This window comes from Saccostrea echinata, unplaced genomic scaffold (assembly GCF_033153115.1).
Source record: "Saccostrea echinata isolate AGI-Se365-2 ecotype Australia unplaced genomic scaffold, CSIRO_AGI_Sech_v1 ptg000047l, whole genome shotgun sequence".
Taxonomy (NCBI): Eukaryota; Metazoa; Mollusca; class Bivalvia; order Ostreida; family Ostreidae; genus Saccostrea; species Saccostrea echinata.
The window spans coordinates 3,012,931-3,036,719 of record NW_026889796.1 but is presented as its reverse complement, the minus strand read 5'-3'; the positions used below and the strand labels follow the sequence as shown (position 1 = coordinate 3,036,719).

Here is a 23,789-nt window from a genome sequence, read left to right as displayed (position 1 = left end):
TGTAGTTTTTGGAGCTTAAATCTTCCAACAATCTGTCACAATTCCCCTGGGTTCCAATTGCGGCCCTTTATTGGCAGACCTATTTTCATATTCATATGAAGCAGAATTTATTCAAATACTTATACATAAGAAGAAATCACTTGCATGGCCTTCAACTCCACATTTAGATATATCGACGACGTATTATCAATAACAATAGTTGCTTCCATTCATATATCGACTCGATATATCCCAGTAAACTTGAAATAAAAGATACTGCAGAGTCTGACAAATCTGTTCCATACAGGGATGGGGTCAATTACATAGGAAAGTAATTAATTAAATTACAATTACTTTCCCAAAACCTTCAATTAAATTACCATTACCATTACAAGGATTTTGAAATGTAATTAATTAAATTACAATTACTTTGCAAATGTAATTAATTAAATTACAAATTACTTTAAGAAAAAACGTATAAAATTAAACAATGATAAATAGTCATGAACGCCTATTTATATTCATATATATTAAGTTACTTTTTATAACAATAAGAAAACATTGTTTAGATGTTAGTGAAATTTTTAAATATTGTGTCCCCTAACCTAGATCTATCAGGTTTAAAGATTTTTCTGCCACATTGATATTTTACACTGGGGTATTTGTGACAGGAATACATATTAGATACTTATTAAAAGCAAGTTCCAGGGCTTAATTGACCCTTTTTGGTACTCGGTCCTGTACCCTTTTAATTGTGAATTTTTAATCGAAAAAGTGGCCAAATTGGGAAATGTTGTTGACTTATATTTATTTGTTGATTAAAGAGTTAAATAGTGGACTTGTTCCCTATATACACATGATATATATCTTTAAAAATGATTAAAATTTCAAAAAATGTTATTTCTATGATTGTATAAACAGCATTAAAAAATGAATTTGGTCATTATTTGGGAATTGTTACCTGAATTGTAGGGGAAAAAAGTCAATTTTCAACTGGGACACGGTCCTTTACAGGACTTGGATGCTGTTTTACCTTAATTCATGTGTCCGTTTTTAAGCTTTCTGATATATTTATGCAATGGATGCGTTTTGCCTTGTTTCCTGATTTTTTTCATCATCCTAAGCTATATATCTCAAAATGTTCGTCTTTGACATATTGTGTGTCAAACTATCGTCTTCCCACAAATTTTTATTAAAATAGAAAAATTGGTGTTATAACACCAAATTATATATTTTCAAAAAGATCTGTGGGAAGACATAGTCAATGTGTGTGGACTAAACTACCCTTAGGTAAAGTCAAAATGAGTGTAAAATCTCTATTTAAGTTAAGTGTCAATATGTACATGTGCATGACCCTAGGGCACTTATTAGCACCTGTTAATCACTTCTAACACAAGCTGTAGGTATGGCAAACGGTGATTCATGGCAAACAAAGGATTAGAAGCCATTGGACTAGATATCTTAAGTGTCAGTTCATAAACAACTTAATTGAAATTATTAATTTTATTTGTACATTATAATCAAGGAGATAAATATGATTAAAAAGTTTTGAAGAAAATGCATTTTAAAGAGAAAACAACAATTCACTAATTAAAGGAAATATATAATTTTTCAAATTTATTGTAGAACATTTTGTCCAAAAAATCAGTTAACCTTTCTTGAATAAAGTGTATGGGATTTGAAGGGGAGGGGGGCTATTTCTCATTTATTAAACACCAGTGTAATTGAATGTAATTGAAAAGTATTTATGGATTACATGCTTTTCTTTAATTGTAATTAATTAAATTACAATTACATGTAATTGAAAATTTGGCCAATTACACATTACTACCAATTACATCGAAATTTGTTATTAATTACTGTTAATTACCATTACACATTACCATTGCCCCATCCCTGGTTCATATTTGGATATTTTATCAGAAAAAGCGTTAATGGTAACCCAACAACAAAAATGTATGATAAACGTGATGATTTCAACTTTCCCATCGCCAACTTCCCTTAATTATGTAGCAATATACCCTTATCACCTGCATCTGAAGTTTATGTCTCCCAGTTGATTCGATACGCATGCTCTACATACGAACAAGACAAGGCACGTTATCGACAAACAAGTTGATAAACACATTTTGATGAAACAATTATCTCAACAGTCTGCTTTGAAGTCAACATTTCGCAATTTTACGGGCAATACAATGACCTTGTCAGCAAATACAATCTATGATTAAGTGGAATGTTGACTGACGTTTTTCGTACTAAAAGTTAGACCATTATTTACACAATGAATTGTCTACGAATTTTTCCGTTTCCCCGATCATGACAAGGACCACACAGCGGGTGTGACCGGTAAACAGGGGATACTTACTCCTCCATGGCACTGATCACACAGCGGGTGTGACCGGTAAACAGGGGATACTTACTCCTCCATGGCACTGATCCCACCTTTGATGCTTGCGCTGCTCCCGATTGTATTGTTTTAATGGACTTTTGAGCTTGATTACTTTTATTATTTCCTCATTTCATTGTATAGTAAAAAAGACCATTACTTGATTATTTTGATAATTCTACCTAACTGAGGAGAGTAAAATGTCAACTTTTTGAATATTTTCATCAGATTTCAACTTTAAAATCATAATGCGACTTCTCGAATATGACACAGAAACTATAGTTTGAAAAGCGGAATAAAAGCGGCCTTAATCTACTATGCACGTCATAACTAACACAATTTACTTTATAATTTAAGCAAAGTTGTTTTTTTTTACCTTATAAAAATGTGCTTAAAATCTGTTTGATTTTAGGTAGGCTTCTCTTGTACAATGACAGAAAAAGTATGGTTCTCTATCATTTCAAATTTAACTGTGGCACAAGATTTACGCCAATTGCCAATATTCGCGGTCATTTCACGACCATATTCGCGAAGAAACCACTGAATTTATTTAAAAACACAACTTTTCTGAATCACAAATTTAAAGTACAAATGGTATTAATTTTTATTTGGTAAATTGAAAATATATTCAATAATAAAAGCAATAAATTGATATCGAATAAACATGGTGTAAAACAAAAATTAGAATATTTCCAATATGTATGTCTACAATTATTCTCTTATAGAATCTGAAAGTAATAGTACTAGAAATAACAAGTTTTAAGTGTTTTCTGGTAGCTAGGTAACACAATCAACCAAAGTACATCTATATATTTGCAATTAATGGTCTCAGTTGACTAAAGTTTCGTACATGATTACGATACAGGTATACGATGTTTGACTCGCGGTGTCAATGCAATTTTAAAGACGTGGTTATCTATAATAAAGTTAAGTAATTAATTGGTTTTTAAATATTTTGCAATTACTGGGAATGTGAAAAAATGGCTTCTCTCTTTTCATTCATGTGTGAAGTCCAGCGAGGTCTAGACTAGATAATTGATTGTGCAAGCAAGAAATAGGCCCTCATTAGAGAAATTAACGGTTTAGCATTAGAAACTGAAAACGGTACATAAATTGGAAGTTCATTTTGAGATCATTAATCTTCCTGATCGACGACGATCTTACTTTGGCGCTAATATTTTACTATGGTGGAAATATCGCACTGATTTTTTTTACCGTGCCAGTACGGAATTTAACTGTGGCGGGGCCGCAACGTTAAACGGCCCATGGAGAACCCTGAAAAAAAAGGTTTGACTTGCGAACAATTTGAGTATAATTTGGGTCTTATTGTCAATCATTCTCTCTCTCTCTCTCTCTCTCTCTCTCTTTGGAAGCTTTAACTCATAAAAAACACGTGTTTATCTTAAATCTTGTAAAAATAATATGAATATGAGAGACATTGTCAACGTATTTTTTAATGATCCTCGTAAATCATGCAGAGTGATTGAGGTGATATGTGTACCTACCCTCACTGCACATATTGTCGTACCTGTTGCACGACAATACCTGGCAATGCTTCCATATAAAAATGACTAATCATTGCTTTGCTTTCTTGAGAAGATTTGTAAAGAATTGTCCTTTACATTTATATGTAAAACTTTGATCACCCAATATGACCTCACCCTTGACCAGGGGGTTATGATTTGAACAAACTTGAATCTACCTGAGGATGCTTCCATATAGATATGACTAATCATGGGCTTGCTCTTCTTGAGAAGATTTTTAAATATTTACTGCATATATTCCTATGTAAAATTTGAATAAATTTGAGTGTACACTATGTAAAGAAGCTTTCACATAAGTATCAACACTTTTGGCTAAATAGTTCTTGAGAAGATTTTCAAAGATTGTTTACCTATATATTCCTTTGTAAAATTTTGATGACCTACTGTAGCCGCACCTTCCCTCCGGGGGTTATAATTTGAACAAAATTGAATCTACACTTTATAATGAAGCTTTCACACAAACAAGGGCTGTTCGGAAATTATTGAGCCAGTGTGTTTATTCACATTTTCATAGTGAAAATTGGAATGTACGAGGGTCATTCAAAAAATACGTAGACAATGTCTCTCGTCATCATATTAGTTTTACAAGATTTAAGATAAACATGTTTTCATATATAAAAACATTCAATCTGTTAATGTGTAAAGTTTCATTCCAATTGGTTAAATGGAACTCAATTTTAAAAGCAACATCACGGAGCACGTTAAACAATACTGTAACGTCCAAAACAACGTCGAGAAAGTGTCTCAGAATTACTTTGCCTTTTCATTTCACACACGATTTGTAGCGTCTTATTCATTCATAATAACGTATCCATAAGTTTGCTAACAATTGTTCGAGTAGCTTAAGTTAGAGCTGTCAGTGTTTTCAAATTCTTTACCGCATGACTCTGCTTTCACAAATTCCGCAACAGTGAAGCGCACATCACGTTTCATGACGTTACTAACTTTTTTTTGACCAGAGTTTTAACTATAATCCATTTCTTCGTAGACCGTCTATTGTCCGATTCAAAGTGTCTACCACTCAAAAGCTGTCTTTCCATGTATGCACAACGTATGCACGGCTCATTTTTCATATATTTCATGGTTCCTCCAGCATTTACAGAGTTTGTTTTAGAGGATTCCCGAATGCAAAGCAAAATTTTAACGCCACTCTCTGTTCTGACGTCCTTTGAGTTGTCGGTTTTTTTTTTTTTTTTTTTTTTTTTTTTTTTTTTTTTTTTTAATAAAGTCTGTCTTTTTAATCTTTTAAATGAACCAATGTATTACATCACATTTTAAAACCTGAAGAAATAGAACAATACTTAATTTGAAAATTTAATTTCATTTAAGCACCATTTGTTAGAGGTGTAGGTGGTAAGGCGATGGTAAAACAGCCAATAAAAAGTAGATTTATATCCGGGACCATGAATACCCTCGAGCATAAAAAACCCTGTTTGCCGGAAAACGGCGGTTTTTTTTTTTTTTTTTTTTTTTTTTTTTTTTTTTTTTTTTTTTTTTTTTTTTTGTTGTTGTTGTTCTTTTATATTCTTTTGACTATCCTTTGGGAATCATTTTTGGACTCTTATTTTTCGGACTTTTCTTACCTTTGGATTCTAGTTTTCAGCATTGAATATATTTGACTAAACTTAAAAACTTTTGTTACTATAAGTGCGTTGGTCTATTCTGATGACATTCCAAGGATTATAATTAAAAATCGGTACGATCACGGTGTCTTAATAAACTTTTGGAAAAGATACAAACATCTCTTTTTTATTGGCTTACATCACCCGGGTCACTCAGGTGACCTATTGCTATTTGTTTTGTCCGTCTTCGTGTGCCTTCTGTCGTGCGTGGTGGACATGCGTTAAAGCTACATATTGCATATTTGAGCGAAAAGATTATAATACGAGATTGAATGTAAATATACATGATATAATGTTATTCACGTTCAAATTAAAAATTTTCACCGATTTTGAACTCGAATAACCTCACGTGTTTCTATAATTAAATTGACTTTAAATGTGTCTTTTATATAAATGTGGAGTCGGTAAATAAATCGGTTATTGTTTAATTTTGTGATATCTTTGAAACGCGGTTGATTTAAATTGTGTAATTTACAGAAAAGTCCTAAACAGTGCGACATTTAACTCCGGACACGACATTGTCCAGACTTTTTACTACCATTTCTAATTGTGATGTCCAAAAATAAATTATAGCACTTGGTAGGATTTCCTAGCAGTATCACAGGGTCTAAAATTGAACTCACAAACATCTCTTTTTTTAAGATATGAATTCCTAAAAGTCAGAATCCCATGGGAGAATGGTGGGATTCTTAGTCCTAACAACTATCCCATCTTTCTCCCATGGGAGAAAAAGTGTCAGATGGGATATTTTCTCCCATTGGGATTTTTCTCCCACAAATTTGCTCAGATGGGATAAATTCCACGGATATTGACAATGAGTCATTTTCTCCTATACACTGTTAAACATGAGATATATCCCATAGATTATGATAATGATATCTCACTCATCATAATCTATGGTGTAAACCCCATGTTTAACAATGTATGGGAGAAATTGACTCATTGTCAATACCCATGGGATTTATCCCATTTAAGCAAATTTGTGGGAGAAAAATCGCAAAGGGAGACAGTATCTCATCTGACACTTTTTCAAAAGAAAAAAATTAATCAGCAACACATGGTACAGCTTGCATATTAATGTACCTCTGTTCTGTTTTTTTTTTTTTTTTTTATTTATTTATTTAAAGAATTTTCTCAATGTATGAATTTGTAAATCTTTAATTGTTTTTGTTAACGTTGTACCTTACTTTGATTCAGGGTCATGATATGCGCATTATGTGAATCTCATGGAGCTGTTTTCAGATCATAATGATCTTCTGTGGCCTTCTGCTCTTTTCAATCAAAGTACTGACAGTACTAAGGAGCACTAAGGAAAGATTGATTGATTGATTGTATATTGTTTTACGAGAAATTTTCACTCATATAGAGACGTCACTATATACTGGTGAAGGGCTTCAAGTTTAGACCTTTACTCGGCACTCAGGGCCATTAAGCAGTGAGTGATCTTCATCGTGCAAACGCTTGCCGTAACACGGGGCCTCGGTTTTTAAGGCCTCATAAAGGACCGCAACTTTCACTATAAAGTGCCGAGCGTCTATTAAAATATTTCGTCATTATTTGTTTTGAGTATATCTTTACTTCTGGAACTTTAAATTTTATTTTAACGAAGTTACGGATAGCGATCACGTGAAATTACACGTGAATTCTAAACTAAGAATTTTTTGGTCCGCTTATTCCGGAAATGCGACTATTTCAATATGGCGGACTGCAGTTGTAAACAGCGTGCTCCGAGAAAAGTTCCCGGGAATACTTACAGGAAAGCTCAGCAGTAAAGGTAGATCAAGTAAATCAGAGCGAATGAGAGAATATAACGTCAACAAACAGGACAAAAATTATAAAACTTTTTTTATGGAATGGAATATCCGTATACACATGTCGCAAACGACTTCCACCCCTATTCCAAAGCAGACGACACGGCTGATGTAGATCATATACTGACATCAAATGGGACGAAGGACGAAGAGTTGAGCTGAAGACCAGTTTATATGCTTACAGCCACAAGATGAAGGCAATTGTGTTGATTTTTTCCAACTTTAAAAACGTTGTGGACTCGGTACTTTATTGTATCAATACACTGGGCCTAAACGCGACTGATAGTACTGTACTGTATGTGGATTTACCAACACTAGGAATACGATAGAGAGGCCTTTGATATCAACTGAAAAGTAGCTCTTGGTAAGTCAAATAAATATTAACATGATGTACATTCCCTTTCAAACTTCTGTCATAATTGTAATTCAGCATGGATATAAAAACTCAGTGCATGTAAGGAACTGCCATTTGATTGGGGGGGGGGGGGGAGGGGGGGGCAAATTTTATGGGTGTCAGATTATTTATTAACATGCCAGTGAAGGACAGATTATTTATTTTTTATTTCCAAGATGATTGGGGACAGATTATTTTTTGTTTTTCTTCACTGGAAAAAAGTTTGAAAAGGTGGTACATATTGAAACTGTTTGCATGTTGTTTTCTGGTCTGATAAAATTCAATCCTTTATTTTACTACTGCTGCATAGTTAGAATATTGGTCAGGCAGCACGGGTATTTCTCTTGATAAGTCCAGTTTCTGTATAATATTTTCTAGTTAAAAATTGATTTTCCAGTCAACCATTATTAAATTTTGTTTATGCCGGTATATATTTATTTGATCTATTATTTTTTTCAACCAACTTGATGGTACATTCTGGTATGGGACCAACCCATGTAATAAATTTTTCAGCACCTTTAACACTCCAACTATGGTGTCACCACATTAAAGAAAAAGATATGTCGGCCTCTATTGTACAACCAAGCCAGGGAATCTTATTGGATAGCTAGAGACGAAGAATCCTAAACCGGACCAGTTGGAATGCAGTTTTGATGCTGAATAGCCAACCAGGTGGTCTTGCTGTTAGTACACTGTATAATAATAGTGATACTGGTAAAGTCATCATTTGAATTCTGTTATGCCAAATTTAAATATTTACATTCAATATGTATTTTTCTTATAAAGTGTGAGGAAAGCTATGGCATTCAAAACACCATAACACGGACAGGGGGTCAAAAGGTTAAAGTATGCGTTTTATTTTGACATAACAAACGTTGAACGCTGTGGAAGTGCAACGTCATAAGCGAAAATCAAAATTCACGCTCACATTGAACAGAAGCTGTTGCAACGGCCCTTCCATTAATAATAACTTACCCGAAGGATAATTCATGGATTTTGAAATATAAATCATATTTGCAGTCAAAGCAAGGAGTTGAAAAATGTAAATATAAGCATTGAATCATTATTTTTTGAAAGATATAGTCTCATAACTGCAACGGTGTGTGCAAACAAAGTTTCATAATGCGCTAACGCGCGTTCTCAATATGTTTGCACACCCCGTTGCAGTTATGAGACTATATCTTTCAAAAAATAATGATTCAATGCTTAATAAGTGTAGAAAATTGGCAATTTATGGGGTGTAAACTTCTGCAACTTATATACATGTACATATACATGTGTATATAAGTTGCAGAAGTTTACACCCCAAAAATTGCCAATTTTCTACACTTATTATGCAACTTAAAATGTACATATACATGTTCACTGAAATTCTATATATAGGATATATACATTTTGGGGAGTATATTCTGATGTGGACACCAGATAATAATGTTAAATTTTGTATTTCAGATAAGTTCATCAAGTAAGGTGTATAAGATATATGAATGTGAGGTCCAGACCATTCATGCTGATAATGATTCAACTACTGCAGCTCGACTAAAGAATGACTTTCCATTTCTTCCAAAAAAGCAGGACAAGAATCACTTGATGAAACTGAACTAATAAAGACTATTCATATTATCTCTTGTTTGAGTGTTACATCTGAAGTGGTAACAGACCACACCACATACAGACTTTTATTCATTTTTCATGTATAATCTACTCTGTGAGTGTTATGTCGGATGTGGTAACAGACTGCTCCACAGGTAGACTTTATTTAATATTTCATGTATAATGTACTATGTGAGTGTTACATGTATGTCAGGTGTGGTAATAGGCTGCTGCTGACAATCCTTTTTTCAAAAAATGTATGCATAATCTACTGTGCAAGTGTTATGTTGGGTTCAGTCAACATATAGACTATTCTTTATTATGCATAATCTACTATGTGAGTGAGTGTCAAGTTCGTTAATCGGCTGCTCCACATATTCATGTAACTCTTCATTTCATTTAACATATGAAATGTCCTGCATGAAGTGTTAAGTCAAGTGCAGTAATGGGCTCTTCTTATGTTGTCATTTTGTTAATTTTTATATATAATTTATGTATGTCTCAGATCAAGGTCCCTGTTACAATATATTTTTCTTAGACGTATGTTATTATTCTACCTGGTCGTATATGTTTGATTGAATAAAATTACTTTTGTTCATTAATTGCTGATCATATTTTTTCAATGATATTCTTTTTATTCTATGCAATAGAATTATTCGATTGTGCAGTGCTATGTCAAATATATATTTTTTAGTCTCAGTATGCATGGTCAAGATGTCTTTTTTCTGACAAAGGTGCATATATTTGACATGTTAATATAAGTAATTAGGTTTTTTTTTTTTTTTTTTGTTTCTTTTTTTGACATTGCAATGAAAAAAATGCTAATAATAGTCATATTTATTTGATTGGGAAAATTGAAATACTTCTATTCAATCCTACTTCTATTCAAGTGGAATATAATTTAAAATTGACATAAAATAAGATTTTTGTTTACCAATTAAATATCGTATTGAGTCAAATTCTTGTTTTGTATTTTTTTTAAAAGCACACCAATTTTGATTCTTATTTTCAAATCTGGAAAATGGGGTGGGGTGGAAGGGGGGAAGGGGGGAGGTTGGACCAATTGGTACCTTTAGTTAATTAGCCCTCAATGTAGCAAGATTTTTGAGTGAGGAATAGTATTGGACAAATTTTTCACATAATGATATTTTAAAAAAAATCTAATCTATTTGAACAGTTTTTTTTAGATCTTGTAAAGAAAATATAGAATTTGTTTGCATGAAAGTAATCAAAATTGTTAATGTTGAGGAGTTTTCATAATTGTTTTCCTTTAAAATTACATTTCTAATTAAGTAATCTATTGTTGAAATATAAATTCATATTTTAATTTTGTTTAGGAATAATTTTAAAAATAAAGCACATATTAAACATTTTTATATGGATTATTTCAATATTGGATAAATTATGAGTTTTATAGTGAGGGGAGAGAGGAGGTAACTCATCATGTCATTACTCTATGATTTCTCCTAATGTCATATAAATATTTTCATTAATCATTAGTAATTGTTTTGTACTTCTGATTTATTTCTTCAATTGTTTTTTTCCCTAATTTAGTTTGCAATTTTTTAATAGCACTTCAATCATTATTCTTATTTTCATGATGGGAAAACAAAAGGGGGTGGGGTAGTTGTGGACCATTTGGTACCTTTATAAGCCCTCAATGTGACCAAGATTTTTTGAGTGAAGAATGGTATTGGACAAGTCTTTCATATAATAATAAAAAATAAAAATTCTATTGGACAAAATTTTAAAGAATTAAAAAAGTGTCAAATTTGTGTGCCCTGAAAATAGTCCAACAATTTGTTGAATTTAAAATGTTTTATAAGCACTATTGTCTTAATTTATCTCTGTTCAGACAATCAATTGTAAAAATAAGTTTACATTATCGAATTTGTTTAAAAATAATGTTTAATATTGAATGCATATTGCAAAATAAATTTTTTATGGGCAATATATATGTTGTATTATGATTTTTGGAGTGACTGGAAAGGGGAGGTAACTCATTACCCCCTGGTTCCGTAATTAACCCTCAATGCCATGTTCATATTTCCACTAAATGTTCATTACACATTCCTTTGCACCATGTGAAAATTTCAGCAAAATCTATTGGGAGGTATTTTTGGGGCCAGGTGTCTTAGCTACCTTAATCTAATCAATATATTATTATGTAAAGCCATTTTATACATGTATGTATATAATTCGACTGGACATTGGGCACCATGCCTTTATGTCATCTCCTAGAGGGTCAAGTTTTCAAATGCTTAGAACAATAGAATACAAAGATTGATAATGAAATACTAGTAGTCAATAATAGACAATGAGTAGTGCATTATCAACTATATCAACGCAGATGACTAAACAAGAAAGAAAGAGAGTAAAAATTGTTGAATTATACATAGGAGGATAACTCAGTTTATAAACAATATTAAGGAATAAAGATCTGAAAGAGTGCAAACAAGAGTGCTGAGTGATTATTTTCACGATCAGACTTTGGTGGCAGACAGTGGCTCTATTCTTGATTACATCCATGCACAGTGATAAAATCAGGTAGTATTGTGTTATATAACGGTATTAGAAGTAACTTTTGTATCAAAGAATAACCATCTGAATAAATGTGAAACATATATCAATTCAAAACAGCAAGGATATTGCGAATAAAGATGCGTAAATGTAAATACACCTGTCATGGATTATCCGCGAGTTTATGTAACGTTAACTTTGTTGTGACGTCATAATACCTTACGTTACGTTTCTATAGATAACAACAAGTCTCAAATAAACCACTATACGAATAAGACGTCTTTCATTTCATTCCACAACATTTTGGTGCCGTGACCGACGGAATTCTATGTAGTGTACATACAATGGAAGGAAGACTAAAAGCTATACGAGCAGGCAACAGATCAGCAGTTACAAAGCCATTTAGACAGTTTTTGGACTTGAAGGAAAATCCAGCCAGTGAAGAAATTACCGAGGAAATCAACATAATTAGAAAGTCTCTCGCGCTGAAAAGGCAGACCCTACAAGAATTGAACGACCGCATATTGGATATCCTATCTGAAGGGGACATCGAAACAGAAATCGCAAATACAGATGAGTACATGTATGAATTAGACTGTAAAATTAGGCAAACTGAAAAATTTACAGAAAAAATTCCATGTAAAACTTTGAACGCCAATGCTGAGTGTTTCATACCCGCCACAGAAATTTATGATAATAACGTTAACACATCAGCTACAATTAACTCAAGTGAAACGGCTTGTGAGAATATTTTGAACAATGTTCCTGCCTCTGATCTCAATGCACAAAGTAGCCAAGAAAATGTTTTGTCATTAACATCCCAACACGCCACGAATAATCACCGATTACCAAAGTTAGATCTTCCGCACTTTTACGGAGATGTCTTAGAATGGAATACATTTTGGGATTCTTACGAATCAACGATTCATTGCAATCATACTTTGACGCCAATTCAAAAGTTTAGCTATCTCAAAGCTCAATAACGCGACACAGCAGCACAAACAATAGCAGGATTTGCGCTTACAAATGCTAATTACGAAACGGCAATAGACTTGCTCAAAGAACGATTTGGTCAGCCACAGAAAATTATTAACGCTCATATGAGAGCACTCATCGAACTTCCTGCCCCCAGAAATGATGCCATTAGTTTAAGAAATTATGGAGATTTCTTGGAATCTCATGTCAGGAGATTAGAGTGTCTAGGACAAAGACAAGAGATGTTTGGAGCATTACTTATTCCAGTCATAATCAACAAGCTACCAACTGAAATTAGGAAAAACATTGCACGTGAGTACGATGGTGACAACATTTCACTACAAAATCTTCGTAAAGCTATCAGCAAAGAAGTCAAAACCCTTGAATCAGGCCAGAAGATTTCACGCAACAGCAATGTTTCTTACCGGAGCCTCAAAGAAACAACGCAACGTTCATTATTCACGTAATCAGAAAACAAGAGAGTCAACTCCTCATGTTGAAACAACAGAGAAGAAGAGCCGCCCATGCATTTATTGTTGCACAGAGAATCATTTTCCAGGGGATTGCAAGAAAGTTACAGACGTAAGTGCAAGATTCGACATCTTAAAACGGAAGAAATTATGTTTCAACTGCTTGGGAAACAACCGCGCCTCAGATTGTAAATCCCGCAACAGGTGTAAAAAGTGTCAGAAAAAACACCACACAAGTATATGCGACATGAAACTAACGAGGGACAGAGACGAGCCCACCAAATCAACAAGTGTCAACAATGTAGAAACGAGCAAGAAGTCAGAAACCAAAGTACTGAACGTTGAACATCGACCTACAAATGTTTTACTGAAAACAGCCATTGCCCCGGTGAGTCATGAAAATCAGACAACCGATGCTAATATCTTATTTGATAAAGGATCGCAAAGATCGTTCATAACAGAAAATACTCGCAAATGAGTTAGAAATCACACAAAGGAAATCTGAAGCAATTAAACTAGCTACTTTTGGGGAAAATGGAAGTGGTCAGTATCTAGATAGTGCAAACATCGATTTGATAACCGACTCGGGAGAATTGATTGCTATTAATGTTCTGATAGTACCATCCATAGCAAGCCCTCTAACCAGCTACCACTCTTCTGAAGTAAAAAGACTACCATACCTTCAAGGACTCAAATTAGCACATCCGGTTTCAGCTGACAGCGAATTTGTAATTTCGTTTTTAATTGGAGCAGATCATTACTGGCGAATTGTAGAAAACCAAGTCAAACGGGGACCGGGACCAACTGCTGTGAAGTCGAAGATTGGATTTCTGCTTTCAGGACCAACTTCTCAATCATCTTAGCTTGTACAGACAGTGTCAGTGATCACATATACAACGTTATAGCTATGCATACGTCAATAGAACAAGCACTGGAACGCTTCTGTGAATTAGAGAACATTGGAATTACGGACACACCAGATAAGAACGAGTCCAGTGATAAAGTCAAGATGTACCAAGATAAATGCATCGAGTTTCGAGACGACAAATACTACGCCAAGTTGCCATGGAAACATGTCCATTCTGAGCTACCATCGAATTATGGAATTGCACTGAAAAGAACCCAAAGTACTATCAACAGACTGAGTAGCAACCCAGAACTTTTGAAGAAATACAGTGAGATAATCGAGGAACAGGAACGAAAAGGATTCATAGAAAAGGTTCCAGAGGATACAAAAACGTCTTCTGTGGTACATTATATTCCACACCACTATGTCAAAAAAGATTCCAGCACCACACCTATCAGGATAGTGTACGACTGTAGCTGCAGCGAATCACGTGACAAGCCGAGCCTTAACGACTGCTTGGATTCAACGCCACCCATCTTAAATGATTTGACATCAATTCTGACAAGATTTCGATTACACGAATTTGCTGTAACCACTGATATTGAAAAAGCATTTCTGCACGTTGGTTTACATGAGAATGACCGAGATGCAACGAGATTCCTTTGGTTGAAGGACCCGAATGATCTCAACAGTTCATTAGTGCATTACCGTTTCAAAGCAGTGCTGTTTGGAGCCACTTGCTCCCCATTTATTTTAAATGCGACAATTCTGAAGCATCTACAGAACAAGAACTCTACAAGTGCAGGTATTCTGAGGAGAGATCTGTATGTGGATAACGTGATATCCAGTTTTGAAAGTGAAACTGATGCTATTGAGTACTTTCGGGAATCAAGGAAGATCATGATGGATGCAGGAATGAAACATGGGCATCAAACAGTAAGCTACTTCACACAGAAGCCATGCATCATGGATTACACGACTCGGACGATGTAATAAAATTACTAGGATTACGCTGGGACCCAATGAACGACAAACTGTCATTTGCGAAACGAGAGATACCAAAACTTGAGACCGTTACAAAGAGATTGATACTACAATACTCATCACAAATATACGACCCACTTGGTATCCTGAGGCCAGTCACGGTCAGAGCCAAGATATTGTTACAGTCACTTTGGAAACAAAGGTATGAATGGGACAACCCAGTTCCAGATGAAATTTGTAAGACTTGGAATTTTCTTGCAAATGATCTGAACATCGCATCATCAGTTCAATTTCCAAGGAAATATTTTAACAAGGTGGACGGTGAAACAACACTACACATCTTTGCAGACGCTAGTACAAAGTCTTATGGAGCTGCTGCATATATCTGCAACAGAAGCAAATCAAATTTAGTCATGGCAAAAAATAGAGTTGCACCACTTAAATCACTCACACTTCCACAGTTAGAATTGATGGCAGCACTAATTGCCGCAAGACTAGGAAATCACCTGCAAAACTCATTACCAAAGAATGAATATTGTCTACTGGTCAGACAGCCAAATTGTGTTACACTGGTTATCTAGCAAAAAACTGTTGAAAAAATTTGTGGCAAACAGAATATTCGAAATTTGCGAATTATGTAGTGCATTTACATGGAAATACTGTCCAACACATGACAACCCTGCTGATCTACTGAACCGAGGACTTGACGCAACTTCATTTATGAACAGTGCCTTATGGAAACATGGTCCATCATGGATTTACAACAGAGAGGCATGGCCATGTTGGAACCCACAACCGACCTCAGTACAATCTGTAATGGAGACACAAGAGAAATGCACGACAACGTCAAACGACCTTACTACTAAACCTGAAAACATTCTGAACATCATCGACGTATCAAGATTCAGCGTTATATAAAAAAAACTACTACATGTAGTTGCATTTGTATTACGATTTGTAAAAAATTGTCGAGTTCACACATACGACAGGGAATTCAACAGTTTAACATCCGAAGAGCTGTACAGAGCCGAAAAGAACTTAATAAAAGGATGTCAAAAGAACTCATTTTCCGAGGAGATTATGAAAATGAATTCCAATGGAGCCAAACCATCTCTTATCAGACAACTTCGTCTTTTTCTTGATACTGATGGATGCATACGCTGTAGAGGTAGGATTTGCTATGCCGAAATAGACAACGAGACAAAGAACCCTTATTTACTTCCAAAGAAGGGCACTGTTACACATTTGATCATCAGAGACGCTCATCAGCGGAGTGGCCATTCTGGTACGAATGCGACAGTGTCATACATCCGACAAAAGTTTTGGATACCAGCAATCAGACAGGCTGTAAATTCTGTCACTCGGAATTGCGTAATTTGCAGAACTGTAAATGGAAAACACTATTCCTCACCAGAGCTACCGCCTTTACCCTATTTTCGTACAGAGGAATCAGCGCCATTCACTACTACGGGAGTAGACTTCACAGGAGCTTTATTCGTTAAGGAACGGAACCGAAGACAATCCAAAGCTTATATTTGCCTATTTACATGTGCTAATACAAGAGCAATTCATCTAGAGACAGTCAATGATTTATCCGAACAGTCATTTTTACGGGCGTTCCGTAGATTTGCAAGCCGAAGGTCATTGCCTAAGATAATCATCTCAGATAATGCGCCAACTTTCAAGTCGCAGCGAATTACCTGCAACAACTGTTTGAATCTAAAACTATTAAAGAAGAACTCGCAAATATAGGAGTTAATTGGAAATTCATTCCAAAGGCAGCTCAATGGTATGGAGGCTTTTGGGAACGACTCATAGGAATAACCAAATCCACACTGAAGAAAATAATCGTTCATACATCGATTTAGAAACCTTATAAACTGTAGTCACAGAGGTTGAAGCGATCGTAAATGACCGTCCGTTAACATACGTTTCATCGAACCTCGAGGATCCAGAGCCATTAACACCATCACATTTGCTGTACGGAAGAAGACTGACTTCCTTACCATACCCAACAGAGGACCCAGAGAATTCAAACGACTGTCATTCATTGACTTGTCGTCGTCTAAACCAACGATTGGATAATCAGAATACTATTTTAAATCACTTTTAGAGCCGCTGGAAGAGAGAATATTTGACATCACTGAGGGAGTACCACACAGCAAATGGAAACAGGTCGCAGAATATTAAAGTCGGTGACATTGTCCAAATCCATGAGGAGAAACCTCGGATCATGTGGAAACTAGCTGTCGTGGAGGAACTCATACAGGGGAGAGACGGATTCGTCAGAGCTGCCACTTTACGGACCAAAAATGGACTTACCAATAGACCAATTTTGAAACTATATCCAATCGAAGTGAATGAGAACGAACTTCAAATACAATCTTCTGATCGAGTATCAAAAACAAAAGCCAAAGAAAGAATCCGTGAATGGACCTCTTAATTTAATGATTATGAACATGCTTTTTATTTCAATGGAACTGTTAATTTAATATGAGCTTTTCAAAATTTTACTATTCATTTTTGGTGCCCGGAGTGTCATGGATTATCCGCGAGTTTATGTAACGTTAACTTTGTTGTGACGTCATAATACCTTACGTTACGTTTCTATAGATAACAACAAGTCTCAAATAAACCACTATACGATTAAGACGTCTTTCATTTCATTCCACAACAACACCTAAGAAGTAGTTTCCTGCAACTAAATTTCCCGTGCGCGAAAAAATTACATTTCCCATTTCCGATTTTTTTTAAATACATCTTCCATGTGTTCTTCAAAAGGTGCTTAAATGAGGGAATTAATTTACTATTCAAAATTTGGGGGAGCAAAAAAATAAATGTAAAGCAAAAAATAATGATAAAAGTAATACAATAAAAACGAAAACGAACATTAATCGATCTAAAAAAAAAATAAACCTACAAAAAATACAAATCTGTGCAAAGTGCATAAAACACTGACCTACGGAAATTCCAGAGGCGGTATTATGTATATAAGATTAATAAGCATCCGCTGGCGACCGACCACACCTACTGTGAGCCATATTAAAAGAAGAAAACACTTGCTGTGGCGTTCAACTCGACGTTTAGATATATCAACGACGTATTGTCAATTAACAATGGCTATATTCATTCTTATGTCGATACGATATATCCTGGTGAACTTGAGATAAAAGATACCACAGAGTCTGACACATCTGTTTCATATTTGGATATTTTACTTGAAAAAGACGTTAATGGTAATCTAACAACCAAGCTTTATGATAAACGTGATGACTTTAACTTTTCAATCGTCAACTTCCCTTACTTATGCAGCAATATACCTTCATATCCTGCATACGGGGTATATATCTCTCAGTTGATTCGATACGCAAGAGCATGCTCTACGTATGTACAATTTCTAAAACGAGGTAAATTATTGACAAATAAGTTGATGAAACAAGAATATCAGCTGTCTCGTTTAAAGTCATCATTTCGTAAGTTCTATGGTCGATACAATGACCTTGTCAGCAAATACAATTTATAATTGAGTTAAATGCTGACTGACGTTTTTCATACTAATTGTTAGGCCATTATTTACACACTGAATTGTTGACGGATTTTTCCGTTATTTCCCGATCATGACAAGGAGCACACGGCGGGTGTGACCGGTCGGCAGGGGATGCTCACTCCTCCATGGCACCTGATCCCACCCCTGATGTTTGGAGGTTCGTGTTTGCTCTGCTCCTATTTTGTATTGTATAATGGACTTTTGAGCTTGAATACTGTTCGTTATCTCCATATATTTCATTAATTGATCAGATAGACGGAAAAATAGTTAAATTTAGTATTAAAACAAATAAAGCCTAACAATTGGTATGAAATATAACAGTCAAAATACGATCCAATAATATATAAATAGTGCACGTTTTTGAGGGTAACAGTTGAAATTGACACCCCAAGGAAAACCATTGTCAACCGACGCGTCAGCGGAGGTTGACAATGGTTTTCCGAGGGGTGTCAATTTCAACTGTTACCCTCAAAAACGTGCACTATTTATTTCATTATACTGAATGTCTTATTGATTTCGGATGTCATAAAAAAAATTCGGAAATCGTCGTTTAGTTCACGCTTAAAAAGCTTTCAAACTCCCCGCTACTATTTTTCTCAATAAGAAAGCTTCGGAAAAGATTTACCAACCTCTTTCTTGTTTGTTTGCTACTCAAAAAGTCCATTATCATCTAAAGTTCGCACTTGCAAGGATGTTTCGTCTGTCGTTTGCTGTTTTCAAGTAAGCTACATCGGACGCAAGCTTTTATTGACGTCGTTTATTCGGCTTCTTTCAAACGCACAACTGACGTTTTGAGAATTCTATGGTGAACCGTACGCGCATTATTTGAACGCATGTGACATTTTCGTAATGTTACCCGTTGTTAAGTGTGTTGCTAACGCTGAGGGTAACATTACGGATTGTTAAATTCGTCTTAGCCAATCAGATTTTAGTATGTAACATGAAAGTATAATAATAAGCAATATTTGCTAACAAGGTCAATTTAATGACCATATAATTTACAAAATGTTGACTTTAAGCCGCGTTGTTGTAAACCTGAAAATCAATTTAATTTTCAGTAGGCTGCCTTGGTTTCAAAATTGATCGTACTCAGAGCATGATCTTGAGTATAGAATAAGCTTGAAGACATAAACACCATATGCAGGTGATAGTGGAATATTACTACATGAATAAGGAAATTTGACGATGGGAAAGCTGGTCATCTCGTTTGTCATACAGTTAAGTTATTAATTTGCCTTTATCGTCAATAGTCAGTAAACATTCAATTATGAAACAGATATGGCATACTCTGTGTTGTCTTTTATTTCGAGTTTACTGGGATATACCGAGTCGACAAATGAATGGAAGGAACTATTGTAAATTGATATTCGATATAGATATAACCTGAATGTCGAGTTGAAGGCCAAAGCAAGTTTTTATCTTCCCCTCACACAGAAGTTTCTGAATACATTCTGCTTCATAGGAATATAAAAACACAGATTTACCTGATCATTACACTACATTCTATATCTGAGCACTTTCTAAGCACCCATTTTACCAACTGCTTACATGACGTCTTTAGCATCTACTTATTAGGCTAAATTTTATTTTCACTCGTCATATTTCATAAACAGTATGTCGTTTTCCTGTTAGACAAGTAATCATAGTAAATATATATATATATCCAAAATTGAAATAAAGTCTCAGTAATCGGATTACAATATTAAACAAATATAAAAAGAAAACACAAGAATCCTCCATAAAGCTTTAGCGCTTTCATTAAAAATCTTCAGAAGCTTTACATTACAAAAATGTATACAACGGTAACATAGTACTGAATACATTATACAGTATATATATATATATATATATATATATATATATATATATATATATATATATATATATATATATATATATATATATATATATATATATATATATATATATGTATATACTTTTGTGTAATTTTTATCTTTTTTTGTTCATATTATAGAGTTCAAATAAATTTTGAAATACAAATTTTAAGAAAACATTGTATAGGTATGCCGCTTACTGTGACGTCATTTCAGTAAGTCACATACCTTCATGAAGTTTTATCATTCTTTAATGTGTAAAATTACACATTAAAATAATTAATTTTTAGCAATGTCTTTCATTTGGAGATATTTTTTTCGTACCAAATTAAATATATGCTTACATAAAAATATCTTGGATAGTTCTTTGAAACTGAGCTAAGTGCAAATTTAAGAAAAGTTAGGTCAAGAAAATAATTTTAAGAAGTTTGATAATAAATGTTATCAACAAAACTCTTTATTTCATTTATTGGAGATTTTAAATGTCTACCTTCAACTTAATCTTTTTAATTATTCTCCTATATATACTCCTGACCAGCATGTTTATTTTGTAGTTCAAACCCTCTATGCGAGAGACTGCCATAATCTGGGCTTAAACTGAGAGCAATTTTGTTTATGAAGAAGTCATAAATGCAATTGCTAGCTATAGGTTTATGGAATGGAATAACAGAGCATATGCAAATATAGATAGAACGTTCTATCGTTAAAATGATATTGTCCTACGGACCCGGTTTAACGATAGAATTCGTTCCGTGTATTGGCAATGTTGCAAAATAAACACGGGCGACAACTCGAACTCTGTGCATTTCCTATGAACAATCCAGAGAGTTCCGAATGTTCAACATGGCATTAAATTTGAAGCGAGGAAAAAACGTTGAGAAAATGAGTTGAATTTTCGTATTTATATGGATTATTTTTTAGGTTAAAAGGCATATAAATCTCAAAAAGGTTTGTTATGATTAATTTGGTAGTTATTTTCAGTGCAACTCCTTTTGTATTCTTCAAAATCATTTCGGAGTGGATCCACTCCGATTTGCTACATTGCAAGTATATGGGACGTATTCTAACTGTGGTGAGGACTTGTCCCGAGACACAGTTAAATTATTCTAACTAATGCAAATATATAAATATATTTGTTTTTCATATAAAGGTTTCTGAGAAGAAAATTTGTAAATGATTCTAACCAATTCTCACTATTTCTATTATTACATTGTAGAACAGGTTATGACCAGCTTTAATTTCCATCACCCAAATAGGTGTTATGACAAGTATGACTGAATTTGGCCTAGTGGGTCTAAAGAAGTTCAAAATAGGAAAAGTTTACAAACGATGACGATAGATAAACGACACATGACATACAGATAGCCGATATGGAAGCCGGACTGACACTTCTTGATCAGAAAAGCTCACTTGGGCGAGCTAATAATAGGCAATGTTTTTTTTTTATTATAGCAAGTACTTAAAGATACCAACTTACACGTTCGTCATAACAGCCAACAACATAACGAATAGCCGTGCCCACTATACGGATTCCAGAAAAACAAGCCTGAAAAAAAATAATTATCAAACTATTGTGAAATATCTTTTATTGGTATAATCATTTAAATAAACGAACTACTGAAAAGATTGTAAAGGAGGGATTTTGATTGCACACTTAATAGAAAACGAAATTGAATTGCATGATATTTTATCTCCCGGATTTTTTTTATTCAGCGAGGATCATGCATTGACAAATTCGTGAACAATTTTTCTTTTACTTATTATTACAATTTTTTCAAGTCTTGTTATCCTTTGCTTTTCTAAAAATTCACATACTTGAAATTCACAATTGGCATTTATAACGAAAGAGTAATGTTAAAGATGCATCCTTCCCATTATATCAATGAAGGTAGTACGGTTACTATAGTATTGAAAATCTAAAAGTAAAGGTTAATCAACCTGCTTTTCATCGGAGTTTTCGTCCTTTCTCTTAAACTTTTTAAACTCACCTCTCTCGGAGGACAGACGGAAGTTGTAGAACAAGAATTTACGTCACTAAGTACTCCGGCACAAACAAGACATTCATAGTTCTCAGTTGTAGGAGCTTAAATAAAACATAATACATCCTTGATTATTTTAACGTACAGGTATTATGCAATGTGGTTTTAGTCTGCAAATAATACACATGGCCTAGGAACTGCTAATATATATAAAGTATAGTAAAGCAAACAAAGCTACTTTATGCTTAATTGTGCCCCCTCAATAATAACTTTTTCATGGAATGTTTGCTTGATCGTGGAGCAACCCCCCAACAAAAAAGGTTTGGATGTGTCCCCCTCCCCGCCAGCCAAAATTTCTTCCTACGGGCTTGGTACAATTACTAAATCATCATTTTATAAAATTAATTAATAAAATAGCCTTCATCGCAAAAAGATTTAATTTAAAATGACATACTGGAGGTAAACGTTGACATTAATTTACCAAAATGAATAAAAAGGCACTTCCATTGCACATGATCCAATGCCCGTGATACGCCCGTCAGATATTGTTCATATTTATCATAAACAGATGAGTGTGCATGGAGAAAAGTTGTGTCAATGTTGGTACAAGGATTACTAAGATTTTACATATCTAATGTTTGATGTCCATATCCTATGCTGTAGGTATTAGATGTAATTAGACCAAAAAAAAAGAGTACATCATGAATGTTTCAATTTTTCGTGACACAAATTCTCAATCTGCAGCTTTATTCACTGTATTGTTTATGAAAGACAAACAATGACACTGCCTAACGAAAAAAAAAATTACCCATCACTATGCTTTTGATAACACTGAAGAAAAGTTTGCAACTATCTGTCATTTTAGTGAGACATGACATTCAGCAATTTGGTTGGTAGGATATAAACAAAAATTTTTTTTTAAAAATTCTATAAAATATCGAATTACATTTTCATATATTAAAATGAAATTAATTTTGATTGATTGATTGTAACTATGTTGTTTTACGTCCCCTTCGAGAATTTTTCACTCATATAGAGAAGTCACCATATATCGGTTAAGGGCTTTAAATTTAGAATTTTACCCGGTATATGTACTCAGAGCCATTGAGCAGGGAGGGTTCTTTATCGTGCTAACGCCTACCGTGACACGGGGCCTCGCAACTTTCATTTCAAAATGCCAAGCGCTTGGCGAAGGAACAGTAGTTAACTATTTTTTATCGATTAAGGTCAGTCGTGGCCATGATTCGAACACCCAATCTTCCGATCACGGAGCGAGCACTCTACCGACTGAGCTACCATGACG

The 23,789-nt window shown here is 34.2% G+C and overlaps 1 protein-coding gene across 1 annotated transcript in view; it reads right to left on the bottom strand.

The window, feature by feature from the left end:
- LOC133202890 (uncharacterized) overlaps positions 1-23,789 on the bottom strand; it is a 51,302-nt gene that overhangs the window by 2,937 nt on the left and 24,576 nt on the right. The window contains exons 5-6 of the mRNA XM_061338758.1: positions 22,496-22,590; positions 21,985-22,053 (exon numbers count right to left, since the gene is read on the bottom strand). Coding sequence (XP_061194742.1) covers positions 21,985-22,053; positions 22,496-22,590 — 164 coding nt within the window. The remainder of the gene's footprint in view (positions 1-21,984; positions 22,054-22,495; positions 22,591-23,789) is intronic.